The sequence below is a fragment of the Ambystoma mexicanum genome, chromosome 11, assembly GCF_040938575.1.
Source record: "Ambystoma mexicanum isolate Mex_15411 chromosome 11, UKY_AmexF1_1, whole genome shotgun sequence".
Taxonomy (NCBI): Eukaryota; Metazoa; Chordata; class Amphibia; order Caudata; family Ambystomatidae; genus Ambystoma; species Ambystoma mexicanum.
Genome location: NC_090934.1, coordinates 1381317584 through 1381344838, shown reverse-complemented (window position 1 = coordinate 1381344838; position 27255 = coordinate 1381317584). Strand labels below are relative to the sequence as shown.

The window sequence follows — 27255 nt, the reverse complement described above, 5'->3', positions numbered from 1 at the left end:
GCTTCGCTACATCTCTGGTGTTACGCTCACCTGGCTCCCACAGGGGCGTCGGTCGGACCCGGACAGCTGCGGTCTCCACCCACGTGATGCGTAGTGCAGCGATGACTGACTGGATCTGCCCTCCTAATCTTGTCTGCTTAACCCGTAGAAATATTCTCCTGCAAGTGGAGAGATGGATTTAGCCACTTGTGGATTCAAGTGATGGCACCCGCACAGTCCTCCCCAACTAATCACCTCCGAAATGCCCTCACAGTAATCTCAACTTATATTCTTGAAAGATGAGCTCGATTCCAGTTACTTCACTGGTTTGAAGGCTCGGGAGAGTTCCGGAGAGTATTGACTCTGAGGTTCCTGGTGAGGACCAGTAAGTATTAAGTTCATAGAGTTCAATATGTCCGATGTTCACTCTTGTTCCCCCGTTCCTTTCTTGTCTTGCAGCTGGCTCGCGAGAAGATGCTCTTGTGGCAGCTGGTGGCGCTCAGGTAAGCTGTCCGGTAAATGTTGCACGTGGAAAACGTATTGTTTTGTCTCTCTTTACAGATGCGGCACGTGAAAATATGGAGAGTCACAAAAGGATGCCTCCGGTGGTAAATCAGGTAAGTCTATGGTGGTAAGAATTATATTTGTTGGTTCCCTCGGCTCACCTTGTGGTTTTCTTTTTTCTCCTAGGTGTTGAAGTTCGGCGAAGAAATGATGGAGGCAGCGCCGACCCGAAGGATACTGTGAAGACTGGTGAGTATGGCGCGGCGCTGCAGCTGGAGGTGCGGCGCGTGCACAAATGATGTTCTTTACAGGTCCGGAGACGAGATGGATCCAGAATCAGGTCTGGAATAGAAATAAGTTTGTTTTCTAACCTTGTCCCTTTCTTTCCTCTTTGTTTTAGGAGCTCCGGAATCGAGGCGGGCGTGGCAGAAGACTGGATGCAGGCTGCAGGCACGGTGAGCGTTACGCTGCTGGATGCAGAATAACGCGAAGCGTGTGTTGCTGGTCGGACGTGGTTTAAATAGCCTCAAAAGTAGTCCCAGGTAAGAAGTCCCTAGAACCACACCCGAGTAAAAAATAGTCCCTGTAGAAAAATAGTCCCTTTCAGGCTTCATGTTGGATTGGAGTCATTTGCAGCATGGTCTGCCTGAGGTAAGTAATGACTATGATCCTGGCGCCTTAGGCGCCAGGACTGAACCCAGATAGCCCCTAGCCGGGGCAGCTGAGGTTTTACTAAATGTCTAGATGCCTGCTCCCGGGGCTGATGGGCTTGGTCCGGATGCCTGGGGGTAGGCATCATGACATCTGGCCATCTCCAGCAATCTACAAGCGCACCAACCAACATTCAGGAGAGTGCACATGCATTTCCACAAACACAGCCACTCTACCCAGGCACCAATGTCCTCATTCGAAACACAGTGAGAAAGTGGAAAGAGCCTTGGTTTTGTCGTTTGTTTGAAGTAATCTTCTCAACACCCACACCAGGAAAGATAAAAGAACTTTGAGCATGGATTCATCACACCGATGTTTGACGAGATACCAGTAGCACATTGGAAAGAGGAGGAGTGACTTGACTGGAAGTATAACCCAATTTACATTAACATTTTGTACTATAATAAGTTGTTACAGGTCACACACAATAAAGATGGACAAGGAAAAGGAAAAGGGGTTGGGATTGACAAAAAGAGCGGTGTAAAAGTAAAAAGTATTGTACTGTTTTGCATCTTTTTTTTGTCGTCGTCTTCTTTTCTGGTACTTAGCACATAGGGATATATTGGGCCCATCAGCTGGTGGTAAGAGGGAAAGACGTGCCAAGAGAAGTGTGGCAAGTACACTGGAATTATTAAACTGGCCTCAGAAAATATGTGGTATGGGGAAATGAAGAAAGTGGGATCGGAGAGAACCAATGATACCTGATATGTCTGCTCATTGATTCCACACCTCACAGGAACGCCAAAGCATTTGTTGCCACAAGAGATGACAGCAGAAGAGGGAGGTTGTCTGGTACATATAACATTGTGCAGAAGCAGCGGTATGGTCCAGGCACACACTGTAGAAGTAGGGTCGATTGATGAGGGGGGAAGAGGTGTACGATGATAACTTTATACAACTGGAAAGCATGGCCCAGGGGGAGGAAAAGAGGAGCACAGGGTTCTGGAATATGTAACAGAGGGGGCCCAAAAGGAAAAATAGTTGGTCGCTGTCCATTAAAAGAATATATTGCAAAACCGCCACAGGGAATAATGTGCCATGGTGAGACACGAGGCTTCTGTGTTATACAACGTGAAATGGGAAAGTGGGATGGCACAGTTGCGTGCAGAAGGGTTGGCAGGCTTTGAAGAAAGGGTGGTCAGTAAATTAATGGTAGATATAAGAGCATTTGGAACAGTCATTTACATGTTTTAACGTGGATAAATGGAAAAACACGTCCAGAAAACAAAATCACTGACACAATATTCTGTATGCATTAGGGCCAATGGAACAATAATGCTGGGGATGAATACCGGCTGCAGAGGACGATGGATATTGCGACGTTGCAGAAGGGGACCGCTGCTGTGATGGACAATTGGTGGGCATGCGGAACAAGAGTATACGCCCAATTATCACCAGATTGGAAGGGAATGTGTGCACTGGTGACTCTTCACAACCCGGCATTGATGGTGTCCCGTGCAGACTTGATACTGCTCAATGGGCTGTCTACGGCTAAGGAGAAAATGGCAGAAGAGACACAAGGAAGAGAAGGTCCAGTAGTAACTAAATCTCGGCGGAGTCCATCAGGAGCGTAGAGAACATTCCATCCCATTTGAAACTGTTCAGTTCAGCATCTGTTTTTTTATTGTCTTCTGGTACCTGGAGTGCAAGCTGCAACCAATGAAAAAGGGTTGCAGATCACACGCTACAAACTGTTCCAACTGGCAAATACAACTGAAAAAAGACTTAAAGCAGTGCATGAAGAACTACGGGCTCTATGGTTGGTGACCCTCCAAAACCATTTAGTTCTCAATCTTATGACGGCAATGGAGGGAGGGGGTCTGTCATAGGATAGGCAGCTCATGATGTACCCCATTTCTGGCCAATGATGCTACAAATGGAACAATCACAGAGGCAGCAGAGGAAATAAGAACAATACACGACAAAAGAAAAGCAAGACATTTGATCTGCAGCCTGGTTGGATTCATTGTTCGCCTGGGCACCCAACTGGCTTGTGGCTATGTTTAAGATAGCTGAGCCTCTGCTTGTCACAACCCTCATCGCCACCTGCATCGGTCGTCTGATCATCCACTGGGGTACATGGCACCAGCACAAGAAAGGGTATGCAATGGCAATGCAAAATATGCAGGTCAATGAGATATTAGGTGAGGAACACCCCAGTGTGAATGAGGGAGAGAGTGAAGAAGAAATATTATTTTCAGTACCAGCACCAGACTTGGAGAACTAAAATGCATTATGGGGGGGGAGTGTTCACCTGACAGGACCAACAAATAAAATGATTTTTGGGGAATGCTTGGATGGGTACAAGGAAGAGGGGGACATGACCAGGGTAACAAGGGTATGGGTGTGTAAAGAAAATGAAATTAAAGGGGCAGAAGTATTGATCGAAAGGGGAGATGTCTTAAAGGTTCTAATGTAGCGCCAGATAGGGGGATGCACCTACCAACTACGGGAATAAAGCAGGTGCACGATAGGGGGTGGCCACATGAGAGATAACACAGGTACTCAGTGGCACAGACACACTGTATAATGGACTTCACCGGGGATGGTAGGGGGTAACAATACACTGGATGTAAACCTGGTCCGCCACATTGCTCTAGGATTAGGCAAAAGGAGAGGATGGACAAAAAAAGCATAATCACAAATACGCAAAGAGGGAAATCCCTCAGAGCGGGCTGGATTCAGTAACTTTTTTCATTTAAAACACGTGAGCACAATGACAGGGATGTGCACAGGGGGAGGAGGCTCACCTTACTCGTCATATGGGAATTGAGACAACAAGAACTGGGTAAGGTAACTGCAGGGCCGTCAGCCAAACAAACAGCCCACGATGGTAAAGGGGAGGCTGGCTCTGTACCAGTGTACCGGTCACATGACCACTGTGGCCCATCGGCAAGCGATAGTGGGATAGGAAAAGTGGACAGAGTGGCGTTCCTGGAAGGACCAATGAGAAGTTCCTGAGCTCTGACAAGGGGGCCAGCCCTCAAAGTATCTATCACAGAGTCCATGAAGGTCATTATCTAACAAGTACTGTGTGCATGTCCCCTTTCCCACCAGGGTGTCTTGGTTCCCGTTCTCAATGGTGCTGACCAATGGCAGTACATTCAAGTTTCAGCAGTCAGCACAAAGTTGCTTCATTAATAACAAGATGTTCAGAGGTGGGTTGTGAATAAAATGTGATACCACATGGGGAATTGAGGTGATGGGAAGCTATTAAACGGTTTGCTCTAATGACGCTTTCACAAATTAATGTAACTATCAAGGAGTAGGAGCAGATTGCAAACCAATCAAATCCCTCGGAAGCAGAGAAAAAACAAAACCTCCAACCTGCAAGTGTTCCTCTTGACTTCAGACTATTGAATTTCTTGTTATAAAACTGGTGTTCATAGTTCATTCAGATGTTAGCCTCTCGATCAGAGCCAATCCACTGCTCTGTTTGATTTGTGCTCACCCAGCTGTAATAAACAGCGTTGCTTCTTGCCCGGTTTGTGCTCCATTTTTTGTGTACATGGTTTTTCTTTTGCATTAATTGGAGGACCCCTGAATACAATAGGAAGTCAGTGATCAGTTAAATATGGTTTAGAGAGCAGGTCTTTTGTCTGACTTATAAAGAGCAGAAGTAAGGAGGCAAGTTTGATGAGGGTGTGCCCCATTCCATTTTCTAGAAGCACAACAGCAGAAAGCATATTTTAATATCTTCTTTCCAATTGCTAGTTTCTAGCCTGTCAATGGTGTTTTTTTTAATGCGGTGGAGGCCTCCGCAGTTGGTGAATTTTTCTGCCAAGTTGGATAGGGTGTTACTTGCTCTCATGAGTTCCATGCCATCTTAAACGTTATGCAGGGGTGAACGTTAACACAATGGAATTCTTTGAGGATGGTGCGGGTCAGGTCGCCTAATGTGTGTGTTGTGAACTTGGACCACTTAGCTGCATTGCTTTGATTAGTGGGCAGGATGCTTACAGCGTGCTTAAAGAAATCAATATATTCTTTGAGCGCAGGTATTCATTTCTCTCAAGAATTAGATGATAGCATTACATATGTCGGTGGGACAAGGCAATGTAATTTCTGTAAGGCACTGAGGTGATGATTGGTGTTAGGGAAGAGGGCTCTGCACTTGTATGCTTCTACTATGGTTGTTGAGTCATAGAGGGTTTTTACACTGTTAATGAGATGCTCGAGTTCTGCAGAGGATTTTAAGTGTGATGAGGATTTTATCTTTATTGGTTTCTGACAGAGCTTCTTTTGTCTATGAGTGCTAGGTACACCTGCTCTATGAGTGCAATTGTGTATATTAATGATCCAAGTGTTGACAAGTCTCTCAAGGTAAGGTTGAAAGAGTCTAGGATGGTGTTGACATTAGTCGATGGGTCGGTTGAGGAAGTTCTTCAAAAAGGGGTAGGGTGTGTTGGTTGGATTGGGTTGGCTGTGATCATATTTGTGTGTAAGATGCAATCAGAAAGGTACTGAGGCGTGATCAAGCCCAATCTATGCATCCTGGAGAACGATTTTTGATGGTGGCTGATGCTCTGATCATCCAGTCGATACTGTTGCCTTTGACAAGGGTGGGTTCTGTGACAGGCTGCTGGATATTCAATATGCAGATGTTAGGAGGCCACTGATTTTCTCTTGGATGGCTTGGATAGAGTTTGGTGAATGCCAAATCAGGTGCATGAGAGGGAGATACTTGAAAGGAGCACGCAAGTAGTATTATGGACATTTTGTTTTAAATTGTTTTTATGATGTACAGGACTTCAGGGAGATAATGTAGCACATATTCCCACTTATTGTTAAAAACATGAACCATCAGAGAATTAATACAGAGAAATTTAGGATCATTAATCAGTCTTCACCTCCAGAGTAGTCAATCTGTAAAGAACAAAGACAGACAAGGAACTCTGACCACATGTCATGAGGGAGGCATTGTACAGGCCACACAAATCTTGCTCAGTCTTGTTCACAAAATAAGATTGTGGAACCAGTTTTCTGTCGTAGGAGGCAGTTTATGGCAACAGCGAATAGAGACTATGTGCCAGTGAAAAGTAGAACCAGTCTGACAAATTTAGCATTAAAGTCAGAATATTAATTAAATAGGGCAAGAATAAATCCCATTGGCAAAAAATGGATGGAAAACGGAAAGTTAAAAAAACAGCCTACAAAAATGTGTTGCACTGTGCGGTAGGTGTTCAGTCACATCAAACAGTCAAAAGGACTGAAGGGTGATGCCGATCGGGGAGTCTGCGTACACACCTTTTTGTATGCATAAAGCTTTTAAAGGGAAAGTGTGATTATTGTAAAGGATCAGAAATGCGAGACAGACAAATTTGTAAAGATGTTACACAAAAAGCCATTTTATTAAATAAAAACGATGTAATAAACACCTTGCTTTCCCTAACTAATGTGGATTTCCCTGCCTACGTACCTAAGGCTAAAGAAAAACACTTGAACATACAAGGATATCTGTTCCTCACACCTATAAATACAACAAAAGTAATTCAGGTATTCTAATCGCAGTTCAAGGTCAACAAAACAATGTTCAAAACCAAATACTCTTGTATCCAGGGTCAGATCCCCCTTCCCAGGATTAAGGCAGAATTTCCAAATGAAAGTGCTAAAGCTCATTCTAACAGTCAGTGTCTATTTCAGAAAGTAACATGCAAAAAGTCTCTCTGAATAGCCTATTACTGTTTACAGGGCAAAGGTTCATTCACTCCAGGATAGTTTCACTTGGCGCTGTGATTGTCTTAGCACATGCAGTTCATCATACATCCTTTGACTAATTCAATAGGATTTCTCTTCTCCTGGAAAGACAACCACCACACACTCCTTTGTTATATACATCAATGTTTTTGTCAGGATACTTTCAGAATAGTTCAACAAGCACATGGGTGGCATTGCCACATTCTTTCTGCCACTATAATACACCACAATAGAGTACTTCAATGTCTGTTGTTGGTTCACTAACCTGCCAGGACGACTACTAACAATCCTTTTCCTGGTGTACTCTCCTGCCAGAATGCATCTACTAACACTACTGCAAGCACTCTACCATGTGGTTCTTCTTTCTACACAACACGGGTTTTGTAAGGATGATTTCCGCATAGTTCATCAAACACAAGAGTGGTGATACCACTTTCCTTCCACAACACACTTACACCACAATGGAGTACTTCAATGTCCTTTTGCTGGTTCACTAACCTGCCAAGACTACCACTAACAAACCATCTCCTAGTGTACTCTCTTGCCAGGATGAATCTTCTACTATTACTACAAGTACTCTGCAATGTAGGTTGCTTCATAACATCAGTAAAGTAACATTCACAACTTTTTCCATAAAGATGCAACACCCGTTGGTGCTGTTTGTTCCAAAAACTACATGGCCACCTGCAATGCAGGTTATATTCCTCACCCCCTTGATGTTCTCCTCAAGGACGGCAACCTTTCTGCTCACTCTGGGTCTTTACTATCACATCTGGTATCCAGTGATTTAAGTGTCTCTCTCTCTCCCAGAAAGCTGTTTCCTCTTTTGCTTCTAATAACCATGCCTTGGCTTAGGCAGTGGTGGTTGTCATAGGATTTAGTTATTGCCTTCTCTTTGCTTTGCCAATGGTAGTCACTCTGTGTGTTTACAACTGCTCCCTTCTTCCTTGGGCAATGATAATTACAGTCTTCATCAAATAGTTATCTTCTTTACTTACAAAGTGATAGCTATGAACTTGCTTGTTTCAGTTTCTTTTAGCATGTGTACAGTGCAAAAATTGCTTTTTATCATTAGTTCGGTATTCAAAATGAAAGTATACTGCTAGCGGTTCACAGAAGAGCGCCCCGGGGTCATCTGCTTCTCATTGAGTCAGAAGCACAGCTGCCACTTCTGCTGCTCTTGCCAGACTTGGAGGTTCTGACAGCTCTGGTTGCTGCCGATTGCCTCACCATAAAACAACCACAAGAGGCATGGGGGAATAAAAATAAAAACCACAAGCGGTCCCTCAGTCAGGTTAATCACCTTTAACTTCCAAGCAACAAAACGCTTGTTGCAAACACCGCCTGTTCATAGAGGAAGATTATTCTTACCCTAGCGGACCAGAAAGATAAATCAATCTGTGCACAATTAATTCAAAATATTACTTATTTTATTGTTAGCACAAAGTAGTTAAAAACATATTTATGCATTGTTTGCATCAATTCAATTCTTACAGTTGTCAGAGTACAGAGAAACAGAAAGTGCCGGGGAGCAAACCAATGTTAAGCTCCAAGGACTTTCAATAAAGTGTCTAATGCTGTGCAAAACCACATCCAAGTTAAATGTCTACAACAATACTAATCTAGCACACCATTCATACTACTCACATCATACAATTTCATAAAACATACTAAAACCCCAACATGTTTCTTTCCTATTCACTTTGATATTACTATTACCAGGGAATTCATCAGGGGCTATCTGTTTAACACAAACCACTGTTCAACTTTGCAACTATAATTCAAATATCAGTTTTAGTTCATTATGCTAAATGATACAATTGTTATTCATCTCTGAATTCTATAGTCACCTTTTCTTGGCTAGAGTGATGAATCTTCCCCTCTAACAGAATGAACATCGGTAATCAATAACCATATGTTAACAAGACTAAATCTCATCTAGTCAACCAACTAATAAATAAAATGTGACTGTGAAGCTTAATTACACTAATAGACAGTATTACAGAAAGCTATGATACCTAATTTGACACAAGGGTCTTCCACGCTCCACGACACAAGTTGCTTACTCCAATTGTTTTGAAAAAAGGGGGCAAGTCTGAACACCGAACCCAAGGCATGGGTTGATTCAAACAAATAGCTCCATTAACTTAGCTACATTCAATGAATAAGCCAGTTTACCATTTGGGGCTGAATACTTCTCACATATTCAGCTGCAGCCGTCATCAGAGCCGCCAGCTTCCATCTACTAGGACCTCAAATCTTAGTCCAGAAGGGCTATCGTGCTGAGTAAGCTGTCTAAACCAATACAACAGAAGTCACCTGACCTGCTTTACAAAACATGTAGCAGAACTACTGTGGTATTTACGATAACCAAGACTTGCAACTAGCTTCCGGTTTTAAGAACCAAATCATCCAACCGAAAACGGTATAATCACGTTGTGGGAAACCGATTAGTCACCCTTCTCACTTCAGGCAATCCATCCCATCATTCCCACCGGCGTTAGCTCGGTTATTCCATGATGCTCTTATGTCATGCTTAAGCCAACAACATGCATAGACAAAAAAATGAAATGTATACTCCTAACTAGCAGAGTTCAGAGGGGGCATCTTCCTAATCTGACAATCCTTGGTTTGTAAAATGTACATTTTTCTGGCAAGGTACGTATTACCTGCAGGCGCAGAAAGATTTGGGCTCAGACTCTCATTCTTTTTAATAGCGGAGTCAGTCTCCCAACACCGGATGACTCTGGCTCAACGACCGCCGTAGGGCAAACTGTGTAGTAAATCTTCCTCACACGACGAGTCCTAAACGGCGTGACTAACCCACGGCGTAACTGCACAATGCTGCCGCGGAAAAGGAAAGGCCACGCATTAATGGGAGCCCCAAGAAGATTAAACATGCAGACAAACCGCCTCCAAAGTAGCGAGCAGATGACTTACCGAAAAGGGTGTTTAAACTGTCCCTGCTGTGTGGCTTGCCTTTTCCTCCTCTGCAGTACGAAAAGAAGATGATGACTGACAGTCCCATTTTTGCCTTGCGCCTTCCTCAACAGAATCTCTTCTTGTTCCTGTCGTGTTCTCAGTGCTCGCCAGCTACCAGAGACCGACACGTTGTCCGGAGACCTCCTCTCTCCCACATGGCAACCTGCAACCACAGCGCTTCCTGCTGTGCGAGCTCTGCAGTCCGGGCTTCACCGGTTCATGACCCTCTCAGCACCATTAACCACCAGAGGTACAGTGGTGACCCGGCGTCTTCACCCCGCCTCTGCTGCATACACAGCTACAGGAAACTGCACTACTACTACTGCAACTTCCTTCTCTCTCCTGCAGCATCTGCACCTGAGGGGGATTTAAACAATCCAAATTCCCGCTCGGGTGTAGATTGTTAAAGACACTAGACTGAGTTTGCAGTTCTGTGCCTCCACGCTCCTCTTACTCATCCCAGTACCTTTGGGATTATGGGATTTAAAGTCCCCAACATCTTCATTTGTCATTTCTTCACATATTTTGGTTTTGCAATATGTTATTAAAACCGTAGTCACTAGTGAAGTTGTTCAGAGGATTCCCCCAATTCTCCTGACTTGAAACCCCCACCCCATGTGATCCTCCCGCAGAACACCACCCCTAGGGTCAGGATCAGGAAGCGTCTGCCTTTCCCTGGCCACGTGAGAAGGGTCCCAAGCCAGGGTTGGTGGGATAAATCACTGGTGATTCATCTCAAAATGCAGTGCAAAAAAGGCTCTAGTCCGTCCCTGTGGAAGAGACTCCACTAAGCGTAGAGGAAATGGGATGGGACACATGAGTAATGTTATTACAGAGAGAGTTGCTCCATCTATATCTTGAGTGTGATGTGCAGACATTGGCACTGATGTAATGAGGCATCTATGATCATCCCAAAATATAACATGTGCTGGCTTCAGAAGCAACAAAGCAAACACTGGGGAACTCATGTTTGATGTTGCATACCGTAAGGAAAATGCATAAAAGCCTTGCGTAAGGCTTTTACGAATTTTGCTTGCGCTACACAAAATTTGAATTCATTTGTATTGCAGAGAGGAGGGGCAGAACGCAACTTGTGTTGCCGCTGCTCCCTTGCTTTTCGCCAAACAAAAACCCCAGAATTTGAACCGGCATTCAATTTCATGCCGGCACCAATGCTGGGAACCCCTATGGAGACCTCTGGCTTTATGCGCCTGTATAAGGCAGACAGACCTCACAGGGATCCTTTGAATCCGCTGCCTATCATGCTTTCATGGTGGGCAGAGTTTACACTGAAACGCTTCCTACCACGCTTGCATGGCAAGGAGCGTTTACAATTATAATTAAACATTGCCTACCATGGCAAACAGCGTTCAACTAATTGCAAACGCTGCCCAGTATGCTAAACACGGCTACCAGCTGCGTTTACTCATTTGTACGGTGGAGTGTAAATGTGCAGGACAAAGGGCGGAGTACACACGTGTGCGCTGCCTTTTGCCCTGCACATTTGCACTCCACCATAAAAATGACCAAAATTTGGCAGCAGCGAGACACCTATGTGTATGTTTACATGCAATGGCTCTGAGACGTCAAATTACGAGCGCCAAGAAAGTGAGCTCCTAAATGAGTCAAATTAGATTTCTGCACCTTTTCATGATATTTCAGAAATATTGCATGGTCTTAAACACCATCTCCGACAACGCTTGAATATTTGAAAATGAAAAATCAGGTTTCTATGGTACACAAGCAAAACGTCAGGTATAATCAAAATATCACCCCGTAGGAATAACAAATTAGGAGTATGCCATTTTTCTAACATATAATATGACACTGCATTTGCAAAGATCAATCTAAAAACATCAATGCAAAATACTTTGGAACGGTTGATAGAGCTATAGAAACCATTAAGCATGTTTTTCTCTTACCCTCCCTCTCCGAAAACGGGGATTATTCTGACATTTTGCTGTATCCGCTCTCCATTTTTACTTCGGAGATAACAAACGCCTTCCCATTCCTGTAAAATGGAGGTTTGTGCATGATTGCCTTTACATTGTACACATCATAAACAAGACACCAACATTAATATCCAAGAAGAACATAACACAAACGGAATATGAAACCTGACTCATTGTGCAACTGAATTTACCTAAGCACGATTTGACCATACACAGAACAGCTTATATGACCAGAAGAGCCAGGCATGATTGAGCAGCCAGTGACATATGGTGGCAAACAACGATTGACATCGGAAGATTCGAGAGCCACATGTCCGACCATACAAAGCTGTGGCCGTCTCAGACCTAATGCATATCTATTTTGCATGGAGACCGATGTCCATCAACTGTTCTTTGAAGCACATTGTGCTCCTAATTGCATCTCGGTTTGGGCGTTTGATGCGTCGAATGTATCTCACTATTTTGGTGGATGGAGGTGAAAACCGCAACATCTTTCCTTGCGACAAGTAGTAATCTGGCAGGCCAATCAGGCAAATGAAATAAGTGAAGTGTGGCTGCTGCAGTGCAGGAGACACATTGAAATGTAGTCATCTTCTGTTTGTTGTTTATGGTGAAATGTGTGAGTGCAGTGCACTTCATAAAACACAGTCTCAGTCCACCACCGAGTTTGGTTCCACTCCCTGATCTGGCTCTTCCACTTTCGGCGAGTGGCTTATTGTGTTTGTGGTCCTCAGGGCATACGTGTATGTGTCACGGTATGGTTGTGAGCCTCTACAGGATATGCGAATGTCAGTGCGGGCAGCCTCACTGTGTCTCAGTGAAGATATGAATATACTTCTGTGCACATTGATGCCATGTATGTTGTTTGGATTTGAAGAGCATGGTGTAGCTACTAGGGTGAGAGTGTGTCTTAGAGGTCATCTTCGTATAAGATTTATACTTGGACCTTTAAAAGCAATATATGGCAAATGAAGGGACCGACTACCTATGCATATAAGTCGACTTGCTAAGCAAATGGTGTGAAAGACTGGCCCTATTGTGGACAATATCTGACATATGAGGTTGGAACCGGGCATATAAAGGCACACAAGAGATGGGCGTACATAGGTATATCATGGCAGTACCTTATATTTATTGTGAGTCAGAGGTCGAAGTGGGCGGGAGCGGTCGGGTGCGGTGCTCCTATGCTTTTTATTTTTCAGTTTCACTGTTCCTATACTTTTATTTTAAAAAGAAACCGTTCCGGAACGGTTTAGTTTAAAAAAAAAAAAAAGTGTAGGAAGAAGTTGAAGCTTGCACTTCAGTGCACTTCACTTAACATAATAGGGGTGTTTGTTTGGGGGTTTGTATTGTGCGTGGGAGGGGGTGTGGTGATGGGGTTTGTGGAGAGTGGGGAAGACTGGCAGGGAACATAGCTCCACTACTTCTTTTCGTACACTTCGACCAGTGGTGTGAGTGCTTTGACATATCATTTGGTCACAAACATCGAGACAGGAGGACTTTCCTAGATTCTGTGCCCCTGCTGCGGTCATAATCCTTGGTATTTTTCTCTTCTCGTTGTGATCTCTAGAGGGCATCTGGCCGTCTGCCCCACCACACAGGATGCAGACTGGGAACTGGCCATTTTTTGCCCTGGCATGTTAGGGGCTTCTTTGTTGTGGCACGCCCGACACCAGAGCCCAGACGGCTCTAGGCACTTGGGACTCAGACGGAATGGGAGGAAATTAGGGGGATTAAGCCTGGAAAGCGCCATAAGAAATAGTGCCAGAATTACTAATGAGAGGGAGCAGAGATGTGTCAAGTTGCTACTCCCCTACATGAAGCAAAGGCCTGGTTCCTTCACTGTCCTGAAAGATGGGTTGTTTCTTTTCGAAAGAGCAGGAAGGCCCAGAACTATTTACTATCCCTTTATTTGTGGGATATCTTTAGTGCATATTGAAGTAAAGAGAGGCGGGACACAGAGGATGAAGTCAGGAGCTTTATTCCAAGGCCCCTGGAGGTCGGACCAACAACAAACGGACTCCTTGAGAATGTGACGTTCTCAGGAACCCGAGTTCGATGTAGGGTTCTGTAAATCCGTCACAGATAGGATCATACACCATCTCCCCTCCTGGGAGAAAAATATAAACAAAGAGAAGAGATGGTTGATGGGAAAAGGAGTGGAGGAAAAGGGAACTGGATAATGGAGGAAGGGGTGGTGAGAGGGAGGGGGGGAAAAGAAAGGAAAGCATGAGAAAACATCTCAACAGAGTGTGAGAAAACAATCAGCAACAACATGAGGTTAGTAGTATACATAGTCGCTGTTGAAATTCTAGATGATTTTCCGATTTCTTCTTGATAATCTTCCAACGGAGGCTTCATCTATCTCCCCAGGTGATTCATTCTTTTCCAGCGAACTGTGATGCAATGTTCCTTCAGGAGAGGGGTTTTTCCCCAATGGAGTTTCATGAACCATGTGCTCGGATGTACTGGGTCTATGAATATCTGTTAATTACACCAGGTCGTCTCCCGACCACCTCTTCCCATCGTCCAGTATGGCAGATCTGCCCTGAGAACGGACAACTCTTTGAGGAGGTCTAAAGTTGGTTTCTCTTTTAAGCATCTTTTTCGGTTCCTTGGATTGACATTTCTCTTAAAGCATTTTTCAAGTCATATTATGTCTTATACTTTGCTTGTTTCTTATGTACTGCTTTCTGAATTTGATCCATGTCTAATTTTTTTTTAAATTAATTTTATTGGTTTACATACAAACCTTTATAATAAGACCATTGATTAATCCTCATTACATTACATCACTTTACGTCACGCCATGTCTAATTTCACCTCTCCAGTGTTCATGAAAATCCACGCTAGTCTTAGGCGGTTGGTTGCAACTCTGCCTCGCATCATGGTGAATGGTTCGATGTTGGTGGTGGTATGTGGCGTTGTTCTGTACGCACACAGAGCCTCCTTGAGTGTTTCTCTCCATGGCATAGTATTAGCTACGGCTAATTGGATTATGCTTTTAACTAGTCTATTCATTCTCTCAACTAATCCGTTGGAGATTGGGCGGTACAATGATGTGGTTATGTGTTTGATGGATCTGATTTTGAGAAACTCTTGAAATTCAGAAGACACAAACTGGATCCGTTGTCCGAGACTATTTCTTTGGGATCTCCCTCTCTGTTGAATATTTCTGTCAGAAACTCTGTAACCTTCCTGGTGGTAACACTCATTTCGGCTATCTCCCATTCGGTCCACTTAGAGGTGTAGTCTACGATTACTATGATATATATCTTCACAGCTTCAAGGTTTTCAAAAGGACCCATAATGTCTATTGCGATTTTTGACCATACATTTTTCAGTGGTTCTATGGGTTGTAGAGGAGTCTTCCTTAGGATTTTTGATTTGTCGCTCATGGCACAGGCAGAGCAGTTTTTGACTACCTCTTCAGCTTCCTTCCACATGTTCGGCCACCAGTAGTTGCTTCTCATTCTGTTTTTTGTCAGACTTCTCCCCAAATGACCTTCGTGAGCCAAATCGAGGAGTTTTTTCCTGAGTAGTACAGGTGGAATCAGTCTGTCACCTCTGAATATATGTTCCTCGTCCATAGTTACTTCATCTTTCACAGGTACAAAATTTGTCAGGACTCGACCAGGTTCGATCCAGTCATTGGATATGGCTTTCCTGATTTCTTGTTGTTCTATATCGGTGCTGGCGATGTTTATCCATTCGTCTTTGGAAATGGCAGGATTGATAGCAGCCATGATGTCTCCATCAAAATATTCACTCTCAGTATCCTGGTTGGTAGACAACCTAGAGAGGCAATCAGCTACTAGGTTTGAAGGGCCAGGAGTATAGCACACTTGGCGATTGTATTGCATGATATCGAGGAACCAGTGCCTAATTCTTGGTGAAATGAGGTGAGGCGTCTTGAAGTGAAGGACATTTATCAAAGGTTTGTGGTCAGTTTTGAGTATGATTGGTAAACCCCATATGAAGTTCCTGAAATGCTGTAGAAACCATTTCACCCCCAAAGCTTCCCTCTCAATGGTGGGGTAATTCAATTCCGCACCCTTTAGTACCCTCGAAGCGAAAGCGATGGTCACGATATTTCCTTCCTGTTGCTGCTCAAGGACGCCGTCAAGTCCGATCTTGCTAGCGTCAACAGAAATGATGGTCTTCGCGTTACAATCAAAAATCGTCAGGGCAGAGGCTTGGTTGATGTTGGCTTTGACTTTTCCAAACTGGTTCTTACTTTCTCCTGACCAGACAAACTTGGTAGCTTTTTTCACGAGGCTCCTCATGTGTTTCGTTTTGTCGGCGTAGTTGTGTATGAATTTGGAATAGTATTCCGTCATGCCGAGGAAGCTTTTGAGCTGGTCTTTGTTTTCAGGTTCAGCGATGTTCAGAATGGTATCCATGAGTTTTTTCTTGGGGCTGATCCCCTTAGCATCGATTGAATGGCTAAGGTAGAATACTTGATGCATTTTATAGTGAATTTCTCTAACTTCAGAATGAGCCCACTTTTTTAATCACTTGGAGGACACCCATGAGTTTTGCGTCGTGTTCGTCTTCAGTACTGGCCGATATGAGGATGTCGTCTTGAAAACAGTGCACTCCATCAAGACCTCCAAACAGATGCGATATTACCCTCTGGAACACCGCCGCCGAGGCGAGGCCAAAAGGCATCCTGTTGAACATAAACACCCCCCCAAGGGTGTGACAAATGATGTGAGGTTTTTTGAGGACTCCTCTAAAGCAATTTGGTGGTAAGCTGATGAGAGGTCTAGGGTGCTGAAATACTTAGCCGGTTTCATGGTTGATAAGAGCTCAGATATGTTAGGAAGAGGGTGTCTATCGACCCATATGTTCTTATTTAAATCTCTCAAATCAACGCACATTCTTATGGAGTTGTCGGGCTTACCTACTAGGACGATCGGGGCAAGCCACTCAGAGCTTTCTATGGGCTGGATAATGTCCTCTTTGCATAGGCGTAAGTTTGTTCTTCAGTGCATCCTTGGTACAAAAGGGAATTCCTCGGACACGATGGGCCACAGGAATGGCTTCCTTCTTCAAGACGATTCTGTGTTGAAAACCTTGTAGAAGCCCAACCTTTCCACTGAAAACTTTGGGAAATTTCTTGGCCAGGATGGACTTTATGTCGGTGCCTTCACTGAGCACACTCAACACAGGGATTTCTTCTCCAGGGTGGATTCTTATTTGTAAAGCAGCCTGTTCTTCCCACCCTACGACTGAGGAACCATTCTTGGCCACGAAAAGTTTGCAATACGTTTCTCTGTCATGAAACTTGAGCTTCACCCTTGAGTATCCAATTATTTCAATGGGGGTCTTCCCGTAGCCAGTGGCCCTCACCGGGGTGTGTCGTAGGTCTTGTACCTTCTCGGACAGTGTCCTTAAGAATGTTTGGAGGTCCACCATCGTGTAGGGGGAGCCTGTGTCGACCATCACACGCAAGGGCGTGTCATTTATGAACATGTCGACCCAAGGGCCTTTGGGTTCTTGTTGAGAAGTGTCTGTGAGTATCTGTATTGGTAGGTGATTTTGATCTACGAATAACATATCATCATGTCCCTGGTCGTTCTCTATGAGCCTCACAGACCCTGATCTGTTGAAAGGTCGTCTGCTAAGCCTGTTGGGTCTACCAGGCCTTCCTTGCATGTTTCTGCAGACTTTTGCGAAGTGTCCAAACTGGCCACACTTGTAGCACTCGGCATTGGTTGCAGGACATATCTTGTCGGTATCATCATGTTTAAACCATCCACACCTTGGGCAGTGAGCAGAGTCTCTGTTGTCACTAGATGAAATTCTTCCTCTTCTGGGGTTAAATCTTGAGCCCCGCGAGGGCGGATCCCTTCTTACTAGAGCCAATAGATTTTCGGTGGGATCCGTTTCAGGATTGGTTTCGACAGATTTAACTTCGATGTTCTCTCCTTGGGCTAGTCTGGCCTTCATGCAGTGATCGCCAAACTCCATGCTCCTCGCTATCTCGGTGGCTTGGTCCAGGGAGGGATTCCTTGTCTGCCACAGCTTCTGCTGTATGCGTGGGTCAGCCACGTTCAGAACAAGTTGGTCTCTCAAGTACTCGTCACCGACCCCAGTGAATTCACAAGTTGACATGAGAACTCTTAAAGAAGCGATGTAAGAGTCAATCAACTCGCCTTCAATTGCTTTCTGGAAAAAAACTTGTACCTCTCAAGCACTATGTTGGTTTTGTTGCCGAAGGGTTTGGCAAGTTTGGCTAGACCTGTGCCGAACTTGTGGTTGCCATCACCCCCAGTATCGATCGGTTCTGGTAGCGCTGTGAATAGCCTTAGAGCCTCTGCTCCTATGCAATTCAAGAGGGTTGAATCTTTGAGGTCGTTGTTAAACTTGTTGCCCCCAATGGCTCTGAGGTAGACCTGGAATCCGTCAACCCATTGCTCCCACGGACAGGTCGGAGTTCCAGGACAAAGGAGGAACTTGATTGGATGTGGGATGTTCTGCATGGTGGAACTGGGGAGGGGGGGCAATTGTTAGGCGATGAGGGAACCCTGGGAAGTGTCTCTGAGCTGATGGCAGAGGATGTCAGGGGCCGTTTGATGGGCACCTGTTCACTGTTATGTTAATGGTGTTACAAGGTGGACACTGTGGGAGTTGCAACCTTGAATAGAGTTCTAGGATCACCAACATGGAGTTCAGGGACTTGATCAGTTTTGTACATGGATTGCTGGAGCTGTGCGCTCAAAGGATGTTCCGATCGCACATAGTGTTGTCTTTGGGAAGCAACAGGGCAGTGGTGGCTCTTTTACACTCATCGTTGTCTATATATCACTTTCTCCTATCCTCCCACCTCCCCCTCCCTACCCCACAGGCAAAGCCACCCTCATCACTGCCACCCACCTTCGCGGTCATCTGACCCATGAAGTGTGTGTCAGTCGAGGCTTTTGCTACCACCTTCTCCCCCCCTCCCCCCTTCGGCTGACTCCCACCCTGACACAGCCCTCTCTACTCTCCACTCTGCTATATCTGATACCCTTAATATCCTTGCCCCTGTCATGAGGATCCGCCTGAAGCCCAAAGCCAAATGTAACTCCTGGTATGACTCAGATCTCGTCGCCCTTAAACGCAAGTGCAGGGTGGCAGAGAGGAAATGGTGTGCCTCATGTTCATCCTCTGACAAACTGGCCTGCCGCCAGCTCCAAAGGCAATACCGGCTCTCTGTTCTCACTAAGAAGAGAGCCCTTATCCAAGCCCGCATCTCTGCGGCATCTAACAATTCAGCCGAACTCTTTAAAATCTGCCAGGAGCTGGCCAACCCTGCCGCAGTCTCCACCTCTCCTGTCCCCTCCCAGGCCCTCTGCACGGCACTGGCCTCTCACTTCATTTCAAAAACTCAGGACATCCTGTCCTCACTCGCCTCCTATCACTTCCCCCCCTCTATTCCCTGCTCTCCCTCTGGCCCTTCTGCAGCCTCCCTTCCTCCCTCCTTCTCTGCCTTTCCCCTTTTTTCTGCTGACGAGGTATCGAGACAAGTCCGATCTATGAAAGTCTCGTCAAAACAGGTCCACCCCTGTTCCTCCAAAACTATCAAGGACCACATCGACTCCCTGGCCCCTGCCCTGGCTGACTTCTGCAATCACTCCTTCGCCTCTGGAGTCTTCCCATCCCCCCTCAAGCACTCCCTTGTGCACCCCCTTCTTAAGAAACCCTCTTCCGACCCCTCCTGCCCAGCTAATGTTAGGCAGAAACCTGTGCAGTTCCCTTTGGGAACACTGCAAAAGATTTAGGACTACAGGTGTTAGCAGTAAACCCACTTGGTAGCAGTCTGCACCACCCACATTTACCTGGTAGCTGTGGCTGAGCAGTCAGACGTCCCGCAAGAAGAGTTAGGCAGTATGCAAAGCATACACAATAGGCTCAATACAAGCAAACACTGACCAGAGCTTTGGTATCAAAGTATATCATTATTTATTTAAAAACACACTGTTTGAAACACTCCAGCACTCTTATGGTAAAACACTCTAAACACAGTTACTATTATAATATATACAACCCTTGTTCCTTATCAGCGAAGTCTTAGTTAACACCACTTATTTCCATACAGAGGTGAGCGCTTAACTAAAGATGGCACTCCAATAGGTTTATGAAGAAGGGAAGGAAAAAGACAGAATATGGGAAGGTACACCACTAAGATTTAGGAACACTATTAGCAAGGCAGAAGAGCAAAAGTCACTTTGTGAGCCAAAGTCCATAGGCTGGGCCCACTCTTAGAGAGAGCAGAGCACAAATGCGCCCAAGATCACAGTTACACTAGGCTTAGAAAGTCTTGCAGAGAGTTCGAAAAGAGTTTAGAGAGGCTCAGAAAAGTTTAGCCAGTGTGTCCCAGGCTGACCCAGGTTCGAAAGCCGGGGGCTAAATCTACCCCATATAGTCGGTGGCAAGGGAAGCCGGGCGGGACACGGTACCTTTAAGTGGGAAGGATCCTCCAGCGGGGGCAGTTGTTCCTGGCAGCGGGTGCAAGTCTTGTCGTCGTCCAGGGGAAGAGAAGATCTCGACTTGGAGGAAAGATGAAGGTCGTTGCACTGCTAGGGAAGAAACCAGCCGCTGAGTTTTCCGGTTAAAGGTATTACCCTTTAATTCGCGGTCGTGGTAAAACGTGGTATCCCGGTTGCCGGGGTGCTTGGCACAGGCAAGGCGGCCACGAGATACGTCGGGAAGGCGAAAAGACGGTGAAACTGGTTATCGCCACCAGTCAAAGGAAGAAGACTCTCCGGCGGGAGATCTCCTCTGTCGTTGGGAAAAGTGGTGAGACGGTCCAGCAGGGCTCCACCGGTGGTGTCGTCGTGGCAGGTTGGCTCAGCTTCTCCCTCGTCAGATTCTTAGGTCCTGTGTCGACTTCTGAAGTTCCAGTCCCCAAAGCCCTGCTTTTATGCAGAAAACCCCCATTCACTCAGCCTAGCTGTCACTCAAACATGCTAAGTGGTGAGCCGGCCGGCTCACCACTTGGGCCAATCAGGACGGAGTGCGACTTGAGTTGCCTAGGCAACTCAGTCCAGGGTGCCTAAATCCCCCTCCACCCCTCCTAAGTACCCCAGACAGAGTGGCACCACTTTGGAGGGCTTCTGTGGAGAAGCCCGCCAAAAAAGTGGAACAAAGGGCTCGACTTGGGTTGGAGTCACAGAAGAGAACACAAATGCCATTTTAGAACCGAGTTTTGGCAAAAAATACCACCCGGAGAATTAATATTAATTAAATAAACCGGCGGTATGTTCGAGGCTATCGTAATTAAATAAATAAAGATAGTAGCCTCGAACAATGGGAAAATCCCATAGAGAAATATTTGCGGTTGAATATAAAAAGTAGTATCCACTGCCACCAGCCAAAACTCGATCGGGGGGACGGAGACGTGCCCCCTCGACTAACAGACCCCGAGGCAATTGAATTGCCCCAGCCAGTACGTCCACAATATGATGGTTTGTACTGGTTCTGTTCAGAATTTAAGACTAGTAAAGTCAATGGTGACTTTACAGGCCCTGGGAGACAGTAGTCAGTCCCAGGGTATGGAGTCTATACTGGGGAGTCACTATGACACCCCTGTGTTACTGCACTGAGGGTGCTGTGTAACACACATCACAAAAATATATGAAGCCCTATGGAGTAAAAGACCCCATAGCCCATCAAACACATCTAGAGTCAAAGAAACACACTCAAATCATGCCCAAGATGAGGGTAAAGGAGTCTCACTCTTGGCAGGAGAAAAAAAAATAAACCCCAAAAATCCAGCAAAGCTGCTGGAGGACTCACTAGGTTAGGAAATTCAGTCTAAACAGAGAATTCTCCCTAACAGCTAACTATCGCCCAATCTCTATCACTCCCTTCCTGGGCAAGCTCCTGGAGAAACGGGCCATCTCCGAGCTTAATCTCCATGCTGAATCTGTTGGTAGTTTTCATGACCATCAGTCTGGCTTCAGAGCTGCCAGAAGCACAGAAACTGCTCTCCTGAACATCTGTGAGGACCTGCTCTCTAACCTTGACTCTAACACCCCTTGTGTTCTCATTTTGCTCGACCTCGCTTCTGCCTTTGACACTGTCAACCACACCATCCTGCTCAACCGTCTCCGTGATAACCTGGGTATCACTGGTCAGGCTCTGGCGTGGCTGACCTCCTTCCTCTCCAATCGACCCTCCAAGGTCCAACTGGGTTCCTTCCTCTCTGACATCTTTTTCTCTACCTGTGGTGTCCCCCAGGGATCTAACCTCTCCCCCTGGCTGTTCAACCAGTATCTGGCACTTCTTGCTCACCGCATCTCCGCTCTCTGTCCCAACTTTCAGTGCTACGCGGATGATACCCAGCTCATTTTCAGGCTACCTTCGGCCTCCTCTTCCCCTTCCCTCATCTCTGACTGTCTCTCGGCTATCCAGGAATGGTGTGCCGCCAACGACCTCTGCCTTAATGCTAGTAAGACTGAGATTCTACTTATCGGCACACCCACTCCCTCCTTCCCTGCAGCTCTCTGGCCGGCCTCCCTGGGCCCTCTTCCTGCACCTACCTGCAAGGCAAAAAACCTTGGGGTCATCTTCGACTCCACACTCTCTTTCTCTCCTCACATATCTGACGTCTCCAAGAAGTCACACTACCAGCTACACCTCCTCAGGGGTATCCTTCCTTTCCTCTCCTTCCCCAAGAAGCTCACTGTCTCCAGAGCCCTGGTTCTCTCGAAGCTGGACTACTGTAACAGCCTCTATCTAAATCTTCCTGCCTCTACTCTCCGCCCTTTGCAACTCATCCAGAACAGGACTGCAAGACTTGTCCTTGACCTCAAGCCCAGGGACCGTATCTCTCCAGGACTGAAATCACTACACTGGCTCCCAGTGGCTGCGAGGATCAAGTTCAAAACTCTCTGCATTGTCCACAAGGCCTTCCGGGGCCTTGGCCCAAAATACCTTCAACTCTCTCTTCCGAAATATCTTCCTTCTCGAGCTCTTCGCTCAACCACCTCCAACTACCTCAGGGTCAGCCGCTTCTCCAAGCAACGAGCTGGGGGTAGATCTCTCTCCGCAGCAGGGGCCTCCCTCTGGAACAGCCTTCCTGCCTCCCTGAAACTTGAGGAGAACCATCTCCGGTTCCGGAAGCACCTCAAAATCCTTCCACTTTGCCTCCGCTTTCTCTCCCTCTCTCCCCTGCTAAATTCACTGAACCTGCACTGAATCTGCTACTGGGCCACTTACCGATCTCGGTCCTTGACCCAGCCACTCTTCCCTGCACTGCCTACCTGCACTACGGGACTGTCTCTGTATCCTTCAGCCCCTTCTCCCAGCACTTACCTTGCACTTGCCACCAGCTGGCCCTATTATTTATCTTGTATTCTACTAACCATGTACTGCACTTTCCTTGCACTTGCCACCACCTGGCCCTATTATTTATCTTGTATTATACTAACCATGTACAGCACCTTTCCCCCCTCTCCTCTTCCCCTTGCACTTTTCCCAGTCCCCTTACCCTTGCACTTGCGTGATCTGAATGACACCTGGCCTAGTAGGATCGTTGTCTGTCTCCCCTTGTCCCCCCCTGCCTCGTCGCGCCTTGAAACACTTGTGTATAGGCGCGTTATAAATGCAATATCATATATCATATCATATCATATGTGTATTTTTCCCTGAAGGGAGTCGAGGATGAGAGCTTTTCCTTAACGGAGATTGCACTGGGTAGCGTCCGTTGTCATAACTACCGTTAACAGGAGGCAAAATGGCCGCATGCAATCATATGCGCTCGGCAGCGTTGTTGTCAAAGCTACCGCAATCGGGAGGCAAAATGGCCGCACACAATATTACGTGCCAAGGTCCCTTCCTCGAATCGCCGTTGGTCGGCGATTCGTAAGACGCTCTTCCGCGGCGGCGAGTGGAGTCGTCTAAAACCCCCTGATGAAAATATAAAAAGGTACCTCGCTGGGGTGCTGGGTGCTGAGGTGCTGGGGCCGTCTGCTCTGAAGGCTGCTTCGTTTTCCCCGCGTCACATGGGTGGATTGGCCACGGGGGGGGGGGACGGCGCCAGTGCGTGGGCTGCCGTGGGTGGCCGATGCACCTGTTGTGGGCTGCAGAATGGCAGGGGGTACAGCCCGATGCACTCCGGGGGCCAGGCAGGATTGCCTCGTCGCCAAATGAAGTAAAGAGAGGGGGGACACAGAGGATGAAGTCAGGAGCTTTATTCCAAGGCCCTCGGAGGTCGGACCAACAACAAACAGACTCCTTGAGAATGTGACGTTCTCAGGAATCCGAGTTCGATGTAGGCTTCTGTGAACATGTCACAGATAGGATCATACACATATTCACATACATTCTTAAATTAGCCCTGTTTTATGGACCAATAGTATTTATTATTAAACATAGCATTTCATGCTTAACGCCTATTACTGCAATGGGGATAACCAACGTTTTGGGAGTTCAAATAATTGCACGTCAGCTTTTATGTTTCAGTAATGCTTTTATGTTGCCCCTGGTCCGATCATTTTTTGTTGTTGAATTCACGCTGTTAGCGGTTTTCCCTAGTAAAGCGAAAGACAGAAACAGGACAGGGATATTGAACAGAATTCATAAGAACTTTTCGGCTGAGAGGATTCAACCTCTGCTTAGTTCTCTAGTGAACCTTCTGGATGCGGCCTCCCCAGAGGCGATGTCAGGGTCCTTCCCCGACAAGGAACTAAAATTAATTTATGGTTTTCACCAGAATTGAAGATCTTAAAAACCCTAAACTTTTTTTTATGAGTGGAAATCCCATCGGACCCAGTCCTCTCTGGCAGCATACAAGGTGCTGCTAAGAATTATAAAGCAGCAATAATTGAGGCCAAAAATATTTTTTTAAACAATAGGATTAAGAATGCCCAATTAGACACTAGGGAATTATTTAAAATTCTCAAGGAGTAAGAATTCACGAATCAAATCGACCCAGGCCTGGTGGTAAAGAATAGTGCCTGGTGTGAAGGGATTCAGCAGGCTATGCAAGATACGCTCAAGAACATTAGGGCTGATATCGCCAATAAACAAGTTACTCTAGCGGGAATGGATGTAGAAGACCCAGGATGAGTTTTTGAGAGCTGCCCCTATTTAATTTTACCACCATTTCACTCGCGGAACTGGCGTCAATTATCAAACAACTAAAAGTCTCTAAATGTAAAATTGACTCCTCTGCAGCCATGATTATTAAAACCTGCCCTCCTACATTGCTTGCAGCGATCTGCAAATTCGTTAATGATTCTTTGGAATAGGGGGTTGTTCCTCAGGACCTGAAAAAGCCTGGGTTACGCCCACCCTCAAAAAGTCTGGCCTCTCTACTGCTTCACCTAACAATTTCAGACCGATTACAAATACCCCTTTTCGCCTGAAAATTCTGGATCAAGTGGCATACAGACAAATAGCTGAGCATCTGAATAAATATCCTATTCTAAATGACCAACAGTCAGGGTTTCAGGTCAGATTCGGAACAGAGACGGCTCTGTTAGAACTAAAATCCAGGTTATTGAACCGTATGGACAAAATTAAGCCTCTCTGCTGATGACGATACTGGACTTGAGGGCAGCCTTCAACCTGGTGGACCATCATATTGGTGGACCATCATATTTTGGTCACCAGGTTGGAGGAGGTCACACATTTCTCTCCTATGGCAGCCCAATAGATCTCTTCCTTTCTCAGTAATTGAGAAAGCAGAGTATTCTATCAAGAGGCGGAAGCTTTGCCCATAGACATTAACTTCGGGGTTCCACAGAGCTCATGTAACTCGCCGTGCCTACACAATCTATTTACAGTCCCGTTTTTTTCCATGCTAGCCCACGAGGGGGTGATTTTCACAAACTATGCTGACGACACGAAGTGTGTCATTCCCCTATCAGGTAATCATGGTTTGGATGAAACTCTGATTAATAAAATCTATAGACTTATTGAGATATAGATGGTACATAATAAATTGGCTTTGAATAAAGATAAAACTGAGTTGTTGGTGGTTGGCTCGCCCTACATGATACAGAAACTGGGTCCTCCATATGACAGTTTCCACATAGGAGCTGCAAATATTACCCCTCTAAAGAAAGTTAAAACGCGGGGTCATTTTTGACCAACATCTCAGCATGAAGTCACATATGGGTGGTCTGATTTCATCCTGTGCATATTACATTAAGTTACTGGCCCAACTTAGAACACTCATTTCTCAGGCTAATGCTGAGATTATCGCGCGAACGATCGTGGATTACTCTTCTAGCCTCCTAGTGGGCATTAATAAATCCACTTGCAATAGACTGCAGGTCTCCCAGAATGGAGCTGTGAGGGTGGTGATGGTTCTCTCTCGTAGAGACCATGTTTCTGCCACAGGACGGGCTCTTCACTGGCTACCGGACGAGGCGAGGATTCGTTTTCGACTACTGGTCATTACCCAGAAGTGTAGAAAGGGAATGATGCCCGCTTATCTGCAAGGTCTTCTGTCTAATAAAAGTCATGGAAGAACTTTGAGGTCCAGCAATCAGGATAATTTGATGATCCCTACGTGTAGGACTTACAAGGCCTTAAAGGGAGCCTTTGATGCAATCGCTCCTAGGGCCTGGAATGATTTACCGCTTTAGCTAAGAGGTGTTGAGTCAACAGATGTCTTTAAAAGGAAATCATTGAAAACCTTTTTGTTTAAATAAGGAACCTCTCTCTCGGACCCTGTTCTTCTTGTTTCCTGCGCATCTCTGCAGGGTTTCTGTGTTCATTGTTGTGTTGGGTCCTGTTTGCGCCCTAAAGTGTCCGGGTCCATGCACTGCTCACTATACATTATTAAAGTAAAGTAATGCCCACGGTATCCTCGCTATATTGCGTACCCTCCACTGTAAAAACCTGTCCTTTGATAACTGTAGGATACGGGGAGATGTGTAAGGAAATGGTTGCCAGCGTGTAGCGACTGTAAATCCCTTGTAGTATGTGTAGCCACTATATAACATATACAATATATTCAGTCTTGTGTTTTTTTTTGTTGGTATAATAGATCCATAAAATATGTGCAACATAAACACTGTGAGAGTGACAATAAAAACAAATTCCAGACTAGTACAATTCAACACGTAAAGATATCTTTGGAAAGACCACACTTTGAACTAGTGTCGAAATACACTTTGAACTAGAAATTAAAAAGTAACAGCTATTAGAGATTAAACTTAATGAACACTTAATGGGTCCTTGATTGTGTTTTACGCATGCAAAACAAGACAATAGCAACCCAAAGAGCCAATCAAGTTTTGAAATGCATGGAAGCGTATATTTGAACCATACAACTATAAACATTTTCAACATAGCAGTTCTATGCATGTGCCTGCTAAATGCGTAACAAATATTTAAGCAGTCAAAGGGAGAGCGGATGTGGCTGGGAATAGAGAACATCAGGAGGAGGAATTTGGGAATAGGAAGCAGACTGGCAGTGGAGAAT

General features: G+C 45.6%; 1 protein-coding gene across 2 annotated transcripts in view; it reads right to left on the bottom strand.

Annotated features, from left to right (window-relative positions):
* The window catches only part of PDE8A (phosphodiesterase 8A), a 1868130-nt gene that overhangs the window by 576925 nt on the left and 1263950 nt on the right, over positions 1 to 27255 (bottom strand). For both annotated transcript variants that reach the window (XM_069624978.1, XM_069624977.1), the window contains exon 9: positions 11796 to 11884. In XM_069624978.1, the coding sequence (XP_069481079.1) occupies positions 11796 to 11884 (89 nt within the window). The remainder of the gene's footprint in view (positions 1 to 11795; positions 11885 to 27255) is intronic.